The sequence below is a fragment of the Rhamphochromis longiceps genome, linkage group LG15 (assembly GCF_057381845.1).
Source record: "Rhamphochromis longiceps isolate RC_006_pf linkage group LG15, R_longiceps_female_GT1.1, whole genome shotgun sequence".
NCBI classification, from domain to species: domain Eukaryota; kingdom Metazoa; phylum Chordata; class Actinopteri; order Cichliformes; family Cichlidae; genus Rhamphochromis; species Rhamphochromis longiceps.
Genome location: NC_140571.1, coordinates 37,181,263 through 37,193,436, shown reverse-complemented (window position 1 = coordinate 37,193,436; position 12,174 = coordinate 37,181,263). Strand labels below are relative to the sequence as shown.

At 39.9% G+C, this 12,174-nt stretch overlaps 1 protein-coding gene across 1 annotated transcript; it reads left to right on the top strand.

Annotated features, from left to right (window-relative positions):
- LOC146653101 (phosphatidylinositol 3-kinase regulatory subunit gamma-like) lies at positions 1–12,174 on the top strand. Its single transcript, XM_085383344.1, has 12 exons — positions 1–186; positions 3,306–4,055; positions 6,502–6,643; positions 6,753–6,860; positions 6,994–7,092; positions 7,728–7,908; positions 8,083–8,208; positions 8,291–8,433; positions 8,537–8,713; positions 9,765–9,836; positions 10,059–10,220; positions 10,305–12,174. Exons 2-12 carry the CDS (start codon positions 3,803–3,805, stop codon positions 10,492–10,494), a joined length of 1,653 nt encoding a protein of 550 aa, XP_085239470.1. The 5' UTR covers positions 1–186; positions 3,306–3,802; the 3' UTR covers positions 10,495–12,174.

Here is a 12,174-nt window from a genome sequence, read left to right as displayed (position 1 = left end):
AAGCTGTACGGGATAGGATGAGTTGGAGGGGGATGGAGGGACAGAGAATGGCGTGAGGACCGAGGACAGTGGTTGGTTTGATCTGAGCCACGTGTGCGTCCAGCCACGTCTCTTCGCTGCTTCGTGGATACCGATGAAACGCTGGTTTCCCATGTCGCCCGGTCCCTTCTGTCTGAGCCCAGGTAGGTGCGTACTCTCCTGTACATCCAAGTTTGATAATGATCTTTCATTTTTTCAGGTTCTCTGGACGTTAGTTCTACCAGAAGCTGCCATTTTGAAAGTTCTGTTAACGTTTAGCCTTCACGTCTCTTCGTTGTCGAAGCTCTGGTACAGGATGAGAAGCTTGAAGGCGTTGAAGAAAAAAATGGCGTATATTAGCTATTTCGTTTTTGTTGTGGGGTTCAACATTCATTGATAAGACACTAAAAACACAAGCTAAGCTGCAAAATGACCCCTCCCCCAAATTAAAATAAAACCAAAAAACTACCAAAACCAAACCGGTAACATATGATCAGTTTCTCCAGTACTATCTGAGAGACGTTGGACTGATTACCAACTGTCGCAGACTACGTGAAAGTATGAGACGTTGTGTAATGCAACATATTTGTGAGACCAAACTGGCCACTGTCAGTGGCATTTCAAGTGGCGTAAATGATAAGGTCACGACTGAAAGATTGCTAGTTTTTCAGATAGGACATTTTTCTGACTTGCAAACCAAAAAAATGGTTATGGTACAGCTGTGCCATCCCAGATGGATTGGGTCCGGAAAGTATTAAAACATGACAAAACTGGCTGGATGCAATAATGACACTTTTGTAAGTTTGGGCAAAATCATGTTTAGTATCTCATCTCAACTGGAAATCGACAAAATGTACGGTGAACATCAATCCATGATGGTTGCGTACCGCGTAAAACGCCATTTTCAATGGTCTGAAAATCTGTAATGTCTGTAATGTTGCATAACTTGGACACATTACATTTGACAATTTAGTAACTACATATGCTTTTTTCCCCTGTTCTAAGTAATCTCAAAAACTAAATTTGACATAACAAAAAATCAGTATATATATTTAAAATCTGGTCAAATGAGAAGTATCACTCTTCTCATTTTACCACATTCATAACTACTAAGGTTTTGTTAGTATAATAAATTAAATGAAGCTGATTTGTTTTTCAGTTGCAGCGTACAATGACAGCAACTGCAATCTCTTAATTGTCAAAGACGTTATTCATCACAACATGATGTGCCACATTTGCAAACAAATTCAATTCTTAATTCAAAGATAAACACAAGAGGTCAACTATGTGGTATTGTCACATCAGTTCCCTTAAATAAGGTCTTGTAAAAGAACACAACTGTAGGCAGCCTTATCAGTATTTTCACAAATGAGCTACTTTTACATATGAAGATCTGTTACATAAATGGTTGAATATTTGATATAATATTAATGTTTTTTAATTGGATGTATTTTTAAATCTCACCAGGTATCTCTTGAATAATTCAGGGTGATACCATTTAGTGCTGAGGATTTCACGCTGCCTTGTATTTTAGCAATAAAAAAAATTTTAAAACTATTTTTTAAAATACACGCTGGTGTTTTTATATGATAGTACGTCTGTAAAAACGAGTGTGTCAGAAATTGTTGCAATTGTCTAACGAGCTTTTCAAGTCAAAATACTTCATCACAATGAAAAAAATTAATAAATTTTAAAAAATGCAAGATATACTTTATAACCCCACGGGACCCCTGCCCCTTATTTTATGGTTATTTATGATTTGACTTACTTTTCTCGATTCCACTGGTCTGTGTATGTGTCTCTGTGCATGAGAGAAACACACTAGTGTTGACTGATACATTACATTTGCATTCATTTCATTCAATGAATGCGTAGCAAAAATCTGCAAATAACGCATCGTTTTTACCCAAGTCCTAACAAGTACAGCCCCAAACGTCAACCTGGGGAATTTGCCCTCAGTAATGTAGGCAGCTTTTCAGGATTTGTCTGTGGAAATAATGTTATGCGATTCGTGGTCAATTTACCATTTTCTTGTAAACCTAGAGGATTTTTTTAAATCAGAAGTTTCATTATTGATGAATGTGTTAAGATTGAGTATTTCTACTTACATTGTTTCTAACATACAACAATTCAAGGGACAGATGTTGTAAGTTAACATCTGCGAGTTAAAAAATAAACGATAAATCTGCACATAAAAATGTTAGAGATGAACATTTAGCCTGGTTTTCACATGCTGCATCACATTTCAAGCCCTCACAGCTGATATGTGTACATCTGACTCATCAGATGACGCACTGAACACTTCATATGTAAGTAATGGGTTTTTCCAAACGTTAAAAGAATTAGTGGCATTTTTTAAGAGCACAGTTTCGCAGTACTGCCAAACACAGCTCAAATTTCTCTCAACGATGTGCAGGACGTGTTTACACTGAGAGGTCTAGCAGTGACAAAAGGCTACCAAATATCATTTCATGCCAGTGAAATTCAGCCAGTTGTATTAATAACAGGTCCAAAAACCACTGGCTTTGCCAATAGTTGCAGTAAATGCCACACTTTTGACTGCATTTACCAGTAAAATAATTGACGACGCTTATTTTTTTACCTGCTCACACCACATTTGAAGCAATGCTACTCTCACCAAAGCCTTGATGCTTGCTGTCCCGACCTGAGCAGAGCGGAGCAAGCGACAACGAAAGTGTGAGACGGAGCAAAATTAGTCACAGTATTCCTTCTTCTTACGAATTTCTTGAAAACAAACCAAGCAAAAAACAAACAAACAAACAAACAAAAAAAGATATAAGGCTGCAAACAAACCCCACAAAAACTAAATACTGCAGCAAATTTAAGATAGCAACGATTTTGACTGAAGCATCTTCTGCAAATGTGTACAAATCTCAAAATTTGAAAACTGCAAACCTTCCAATGAACATCTAAGGCTGTCTGTTTGATATTCACTGTGTCACTGCCATAGTGACTCCCAGTGACCTGGGAGGTGATGTCCCAGATCCAGTTAAGAAATCTGAATTTGATCATTCACAAAAAGTTAAATAAGTCTCCTTTCCCTGCCATGCACAGTACAAATTACTTGTTGTTGCACTGCTGTTGGTTGCAGAAACAAGTTCTTAGTTTAATGCACACTGGCCCAGGAAATCTGGAAAGTTTCCCTCTTACCGATCCATAGAAAAAATGTAAGCTATACAGGTGTATAGCTTACAGGATAGTTATGAAGTAATGTGTATAAGGATTTTGGTCAGAATAACTGAAAATTTGTGCCTTTTCTAATTTAGGTTTCCTGAGATGAGATGATGCACGGGTCCTCGAAGCACAAATTGGGCAGTTTTTCCTCAGCCTGCTGTTCTTTAGCAGTTTACAGCTTAGCTACTAGTGTTGAGGTATATAAGAAGCACTCATATCGGTAGAGTGTGATTGTTCTCCATTGCGCCCAGATATGAACCCCTTTGAGCAAACAGCGACGGAGCACAAGAGCACCTGAATAAGGAAAACTCCACTGATTATAAGGAAGTGAAAACTGGATCTATTGGCAGTGCCATCAATCTACTATATGATATGCTTAAAACCAAGACTCAAGGTGAGGAACATGCTCTACCTCCACAACACTGGGCAGCCATGAACTCTGCACTGCCACCCTCTCTCTTCTCAGCCATGAGTATAACTGTAAGCTGATAGTATGTGATCAACCACACTGTGGGGCCGACATCCTGCTGCTTCACCTTCTCAATAAATCCTAGCTGCACAACAACAATACTAAGTTAGCGCTTTCAAAATGGCAGATCAGAATTTACAGCACAGCACAGAGGACGACAACCTTCAGCCAGCTGATTACCCAACGTCATCACTAGCATCGCTACATCTCAGGGATGAGGCTGTCGTCACAAATGAGAACACCAACCAAATCGGGGATAATCCTGAGACCGGTTCAGTATGTCCTGTGGTGATGTCATCAATGTTTAACCAATCACGACAGCAGGGAGACATATCCATGGCTATCATGCCTGAGTCTCACCCAGCAGATCAAGGTAAGATTAAAACATAAAACATAAAAATGTTTTATAATGTCAAAAATCAATTTGACAGTAATATAATTTTTTATGAATGTAGCAATTATACAAAAAAGATGACAGAATGATCAAGAAACGACAACAACAAAAAAGAACAGACATGCTGGGTTCTCTTCTTTTTGGGGTAACAAACAAAACCACTTCTGTGAAAATGACCAAATTAAAAAAATATTTTGGCACAGAAGGAATCAGGAGGCTCGAAGGATAGAAGACGAGGACTGTCATTTCTGTTGACCGGCCACTTTGTTATGTGAAAAAAGTGCATTTAAGGTAAATCTTCAACATTAAGTTTTCTCGTAGTCAAAGGAGCTTGCAAAGAAAAGCGTCTGGACTTCTTTAGGTTGCTTGAAGACGTCCAGAAAACAGCTTAAACAACCGGAGTATCAATGTGTATAACCATCACTCTATGTGATAGGTTATACTGGCTAAGTTTCGCTAATGAAACTATGACACAAATGTAAAGTTTAAAAACCAACCAAACAAAGACAGACAGGTTAAATATTTTTGTCAGGTCTGAGGCTTTCATGCGGTTAGCTAATGTTGACGCTATGAGGGCTCAAAGATGCTGAAAAAAGTTGGCGATTAAAAAGTGCTTATGTTTGACCCAAACATATGGACTTTTATTAGCTTGTAAATATTTTCATGGGTACATTACACAATAAAAGATAATCATTAGGAGCCAGTGGACAGAGGCTGAAACACTTTCATCTTAAGGAAGCTTGGAGGCTGTTGAAACACTATCAAACCAAATGTTAAGATTAGTTTGCAACATGTGGGGCATGTCTCCAAAGGTTGATTCTGTTCATCTGGATATAGCGTTTTCAGTAGGAGAAACGTTTCATCACTCATACAAATCGCTTATTCAGTCCCAGCTGACTGCAGATTTCCCCAATCTTATAAACATGAGGGAATGGTTTAAAAAGGAACCAGCAGATGGCAGAATTTACCCTTCGATGCGCTAAGACCGAGTGACATGGTGCTCTGTTTTGCTTCTGCTGAACTCCAGAAATACTATTTGTAGTATTTCAAGTTCTACACACAGTTGTTTAGGGAAGTTGGCACACCCAGGTCAGTGGACCTTCAAAGGTGCAGAAATGCTACAGTGCCTTTATTTAAAAAACAAAACATGCATTTCAGAAGTGTAAAAAAGCCAGCAGCACTTTTAGCCCAGAAGACCAGTTGACTTTTAACTGGAATCAGGTAAAGAGAAGAAGCATTCTCCTGGCAATCCTTCCAAACAAACTTGTGTTTTTGCCTTTTCTGCGAGCACTGAGCAGTCTGACCTTGGGCGAATTTGCTGGGATGTCTCCTCCTAAGAAGATTGTGGTACTGCGTCAACACACTCGAACGCGCCAAACCAGCAAGCTATCAAAACGTCTGCTTTTATAGAGGCGCTCGCACTCATTGATGATCACTTAATCAAGTGCATCTGATTAGCAGCACCTAGCTGCCAATTACCCTCTTAATTCCTATGGCAGCAGTAAAGGTGGGCTTAGTTTTTCACGCTATGACACAACACCATTGCTATAGTTTTTTTTAAACATTACAAGCTACACCACGTTGAGGAGGAAAATAAAGCAAAGAAACCTAAAGTTAATGAATCTACCATCTACTATCCAGCTTTTTTTTAGTTGAACAGCTTTTATTAGGTTTTTATACAAGGCAAGTTTTGACAGAGCTTCACTGTGTGTAGACCCTGGGTTAATGAGTTGACACCCTTTCTAATTTTACAACAGTATAAGTATGATTCCCCCAACACACAGCTCTTTCTGGAGCAACGATTTCAAGCATCTCCAGGCATGCCTTCACAAGTGGTGAGGGGACGATTTATGTCAACTGCTTAGAGCACACCTCTTATTGCACTCAGTGCTCGTGTTGCATGTGTGTGTGTGTTTACATGCTGGGAAACACAAAGAATTCCCACATAAATGTAATGATTGCCGAATATGCCTGACAGACGGGGTCTCACGTTTCCCTGCTATCCTAATGTAACACTGACACAACCACACACGGCGGGGTAAAAATCACAAGCAGCCACAGTGGCGCATCAGCTCTGGATCTTCAGGCCAACATTGCATCTCGCTGTAGACAGCTGTTGTTTGTTAGGCGAGGCAAGGCGAGGTCGGGCACTAAGCAGCGACGAGTCTAGCCGAGTGTGCCTGAGCGAGGAGTGCCAGTTCTGGTATTTTAGGCAGTCAGACACTGTCACCTGTCAGCGAACTAGTCTAGACACGGTCTCCCACGTGGTGCGAGAATAAGCTACACAACGATATCAACCTCTCAGCAGCTAGTCAGGAGGACGGCAGTGTGTGCAGAACGGCCGCAGAGCGCAGATCGCCAGATACAGACTGATGTGAACAGGCAGGGAGGGTAACGCTGGGTTGTTTTACGGTTGATGTTTCAGAGTTCTTGGAAAGTGAAATGGGCCAAAGTGAAAGTGAGGCGCAGTCCGACACCCTGGCAGCGTTCTTGCAGGACCTTTCCTCTCATGATCATAATGATGGTACGTCTCTTCCAGGAAAAACCAACAGCAGCAAGGAAGGAGGTGCGCTCCAATATATTTGCAACTGACTGTTTACTCCTTAGCAGTTTTGTTTCAAATTAAGGTAAAATGTTTTATCCTACTTAAAAATGTAACTGCATTTTTTTCTATTATGAAATATATCCAGAGAACAAAATATACAAAGCTATGGCAGAATGTGACTGCGGTGCTGATGACCACCAGCTTTTTGAAGCAGAGTGGTACTGGGGCAACATCTCAAGGTACTTTATATTTCTATCACTTTTTCTTTCTTTCAGCCAACACCACTGTTACAGCATATCTAATTTTATTGACGTTGTCTTCCTCCGACCGTTATAATTAACAGAAACCTTCATGTCCATTTGATTTGTTCAGAGAGGAAGTAAACGAGATGATGAGAAACACTCCTGATGGTACATTCCTGGTTCGAGATGCTTCCAGTAGGATTAAAGGAGAATACACGCTGACATTAAGGTAACTACTAGAAGATTAGTGACAAGTATGCATATGGCTACACTTTCGTAAAGTGTATCAAACACAACTAGTTAAAGACTGTACTAGGTTTTATAAGTTTTATTGCTGCATTGCAACCAGTCATCAGTAGTCTGTATGTGAAAACAAAGTTAACCCCAAATTAAATATATATATTGTAGTCAAAGGTTAGTTATTATTTCCTGGTCTCGGAGTCTAAGTTTAGTTTTACTGGTTTTAAAGTGTAACTTTATACGTTTTGTGGTTTCGCTCTAATTTTAGCGGAATTGGGACAGACCAGGTTTCAGATATAAAGCTTTGTTGATTAGAGTTTGGCGTAGACTCCAATGTTCAGCAACATAACACCCTGTCCCCACAAGATGTGTTTCACGAGTGTTTTTCCAGTCATCCATCTTACATTTGGATGAAAGAACACACACACACACACACACACACACACACACACACACACACACACACACATTTTAGAGATCTAAAAGTCTCCTGTCAGGAAAAGCGAGAGTGACTAAACAGAACCAGGAGAGGCTCCAATGGGGAACAAAGCTCCCTACTTGCTAGCCTAAAATGACAAGAAGTACCATGTTATTTATGGGACAACTATCCTTTGACTTTTGCAGAAAAGACGCTTCAAACAGACTAATTAAAATCTTCCATAATGGCGGCAAGTACGGCTTCTCTGAGCCACTGGCTTTTTCCTCTGTAGCGGATCTGATCCAGTATTACCAGAAGAAGTCACTGGCCCAGTACAACTCTAAACTGGATACACGGTTACTCTATCCAATATCCAGAAACCAGCAGGTAAACTTTTTGGGGCAATTTAACTGTGAACTTTTGTTTTCTTACATTACAACAACATCGCAACAAGACGTAATCAACTGAAGACTTTTACCACATGGTCTGTTACTGGTATTGGAACAAAACCGCCGTGCTAATGTCCAGACTAAATCCTTTTTTACCGTTTTGTGCATATAGCAGCAGGTTGTGATGGAAGCTGACATTGATGCAGCTGGAGAACAGCTAAGGATATTTCAGGATCAATACAAAGAAAAAAGCAAAGAGTATGACCGCCTTTTCGAGGAGCTGAATCTGACCTCCCAGGTACATGATCTTAATCCTTTCTTTTCAGAGCCCTTTCCTTTAAAGACTTAAAAACAAACGGTTTGTTTTCTCTTCTTCCTAGGAACTGCAGAGCAAGCGAACTGCCATTGAAGCTTTCAGCGAAATCATTCGGATCTTTGAGGAGGAATGTGAAACCCAAGAGCGCTACAGCAAGGAATACATCGACATGTTCCTCACATTAGACAGCAGTACAGAATCCGAGAAGTACGTTCACAAAGCACCTGGTTTTCCACTTTTTGTTTAAAAACAAGTTGAATTAATAATAGTTGCTAGATTAGTTGAGTAATTCCTTCATTTTTACTTTCAGAATTCAAAACAATTCAGATGAACTACAGTCGAGGGTGGAAGAGATCCACAGCAGCAAGAAGAAGTTAGAGGAGGAACTGAGGAACAAGGCACTGGTTCACATGGAGGTCGACAGGAAAATGAACAAACTGAAGCCTGACCTTGTGGAGCTCCGGAAGCTCAGAGATCAATACCTGGTGTAAGTTCAACCCTTCACTGTCCCATGTTTAGGGTTGTTGTACAGTGGTTCCAATTTAGGTCCCAAAATTTCCAAAATAACAAGAGATCGGTATCAGCATGGGCCAAACTATGACTTTAAACATTGGTGTCAGGGCTGGATTTTACAATCAGTGCGTCAGTGAAGCAAGGACTGAAAGACAAAACACAGTGTGTCCTGCACAGCGTCACAGCTACTGGAAGATGCGTGTTGTGACTTCACAGTCAAACGAGTATCTCAATCTGATTCTTACATTTCATCACATACCAATAACACAGCTGCGTTATAAACATAGAAAATAAATCAGCTGTTCTCCATGTTGTCACAGCTGTGCAGCTCGACTATGCTTGGTATGGAGCTTTATCATAAGCCTGATTGGTAGTGCGTGTCTTTCTAGCCAACTGTTGCCCTTTCACACGAAGTAAACCTGAACAAGTATCAATATAGTTAGCCTAAAGCACAACTGTAAATGTACTTAATTTACTGGGCAGTACAAAAAACAAACAAACATGTAAATACTGTATCTCTCTTTTTACTGTGTAACCCTTTGATCGATGTCATTGATCTGGATTGGATTTCTAGCATATAGGTGAAATAATCTCCTTTTTAAACTTTAAAGTGACATTAGTGAATCAATAATCATCCACTAATACAAAGTGTGTGCTTCTTTGTAATAAGTGCTTATACTTTTAGCACTTTAAGTATATTTTGATGCTTAAAGATTTGCACTATTACTTAACCAGTGGTCGCAATCCTTCTTTAAGTAAAGGGACTGAACACTTAAAGAGTAAAGTCAATGTTCTACAGCGGCACTTTTTATGAATACCATCCGTATTAGGCGAAAGTGATGCCAGTGAGTCTGAAAATCATAGCTAATGTTTTCTACACCAATTTACTGCTCTGTATTGATTTGGATTTTCTGATCAAATAGCCTGATTACTCATTGGTGTTCCTTTAAAAAAAAAAAAAAATCCTGGAAATTACCCTGATATACATGTAACAGCACTCCAACTGTTTTTTGTCCATGTTTCAGTTGGCTAACTCAACAAGGCACCAGGCAGAGCCAGATAAATGACTGGCTCGGTATTAGGAGTGAAGAAGAAGAGTAAGTATCCTTTTTCTCTTGGCCTGTGGCCACATTAGTCAAATCTTTTGGAGTAAAATGTCACAAAGGCATGTTCACTGACAACACACATACTGTATATGTGGCTCATCATGCCACCCATGTTGCTATTTTTGGTTCATATGATCGATACTAACACCAACACTCAACAAAACTGAGCACAATTGCTTCAAATCATCATACCGCTCCCTCTCCACCGGCTAGCCCATACACCCTAGCAGATGATACCCACCAGGAGGAGAGGAGCTGGTACGTTGGTGCTATGAGACGAAAGGAGGCGGAGGAGCTGCTGAGAGGGAAGAGAGATGGGACATTCTTAATCAGAGACAGCCAGACTCGGAGAGGCTCCTTTGCCTGCTCTGTCGTGTGAGTGTTTTAGGTACTTAATGTTTGGATGCTCTGTAGATAAATCCTGTAGATACCAAATAATCAGTTTCCTCTCTCATACAGTGTGGACGGGGAAGTGAAACACTGTGTAATTTACAGGACGTCCACGGGATACGGCTTCGCTGAGCCCTACAACCTGTACTCATCACTGAGAGAGCTCGTCCTTCACTACCGTCACACATCCTTGATCCAGCACAACCAGCAGCTGAATGTAACCCTGGCCTGGCCCGCTCTCAGCCAGCAGCCCAGCTGAGACACACCAGCACACACCCAGTAACAGTACTGTGGACACACCCGAACAGACACTATTACCAGGCTCAAAACAGCATACCGGTTAGTGTCATCACCGCACTAAAATATTCAGTGCTAAAATTGGATAATAATCTAAACATTGCTTTTATGCCAAACAAAAGTCATTTTATTACTCTTTTGTTATTATTATAATTTCTGTGTTTAAAAAGCCAATTTACTTTTCATCACCAGCTAAAGTTTGCCAGAAGCTTTTGCAGAAGTCAGCAGTAAATATTCAACTAAACTGTCCTAGTACAGAATTCAGCCTCACTAGTTTCCCCAAAGTGTTGCAAAAAGCTGTGCAGTGAATTGGATTCTGAATACAACACTTCCATTAAAAGAGTAACTAAAGCAAAGGCACAAAATATTTAGGAAAACACAAATAACAAAATTTGTCATTGCAATGTTGATTTCAATTATTCTTTAGTCCTGAAGCTAAAACAATCCAGCACAAGTTTCTGTATTTTTTTCTAGACGCAAGCACAAGCACTATTTTAATGAAGAAGCCAAATATAAAATAGCTTCACCGCTATCAAGTTTTTGTATTTATAGTTGGCCACTCCTGACCTCTACCACACTTGTTTTAACTTCTTTGAACATAAACAAACCAGTGTGCATTTCTTAAATTGATTTCTTAAGCTTCGTAATCATCTAACAAATGCATAGAAACAGTGAAGCAACAACAATATGAACAGAAAAAAAGCCCAGTATGGGACAGAACCACCCTGCATTGCTGGCTATGGTTATTTTAAGGCCAGAGCAAACACACAAACACTTTCAAAATAAGATAGCCTGAATACACACAGAGGATTGGATTCCTGTATTTTAAGACTTCTCCAGTTCAACTTCACATTTAGATGATATTGATATTTTCATTTTCTGATAAGGAGCAGCACATTTGGATCAAAAAGTTTTTGAAATACCAGGTGTTGGGTGTAAGTGTGTGGGGTGTTAGAACTAATGGAGCAAGAGGTTGAAAGGCTAGTCTAACTGCTTTAATGGTGACTGATCTGGTCACATTTGAGGCTTCTTAGGCACAAACATGACATTACAAAACTACATTAAGTTGTAGTTATGAAAACTAACCTTAATAAGGGTCAGTAAGGAATTTGACAGGATTTGGACCTGCTCAGTGAGAAATCTAAATTTAACAGTCATTTGGTTTGAAGTGATTTTGGTTGGAGTCCAGGAGATTTGTTAATTCAATTCAGTTCTATTTTATTTATTACAACAACAGTCGCCTCAAGGCGCTTTATATTGTAAGGTAGATCCTACAATAATACATACAGAGAAAAACCCAAGAATCATATGACTCCCTATGAGCAAGCACTTTGGTGACAGTGGGAAGGAAAAACTCCCTTTTAACAGGAAGAAACCGAGCGGCAGAACCAGGCTCAGGGAGGGGCGGGGCCATCTGCTGTGACTGGTTGGGGAGAGTGAAGGAAGATGGGATAAAAAACAAAGTTAAGAAGTCTGATGTGAGGTGCCCTTACAAGGTTATACTACAGGACTTCCAGGTTCATAGCAAACTGTAGAATAGTGCCTTTAAGTGCTTCTTTCCAACCAACAGACAACAACAGTCTGATGAACCAAACAGATAGACAAACCAATCTCTAGTTGAATATCTTATAACAAGGTAGTT

What these genes read in the sequence shown, in the direction of transcription:
- LOC146653101 (XM_085383344.1), top strand. Translation starts at nt 3,803, where the DNA reads ATGGCAGATCAGAATTTACAGCACAGCACAGAGGACGACAACCTTCAG. An exon ending in CAATATCCAGAAACCAGCAG is followed by an intron (nt 7,909 to 8,082) that starts GTAAACTTTTTG and finishes TTGTGCATATAG; the next exon opens with CAGCAGGTTGTGATGGAAGC. An exon ending in TCCTTTGCCTGCTCTGTCGT is followed by an intron (nt 10,221 to 10,304) that starts GTGAGTGTTTTA and finishes TCTCTCATACAG; the next exon opens with TGTGGACGGGGAAGTGAAAC.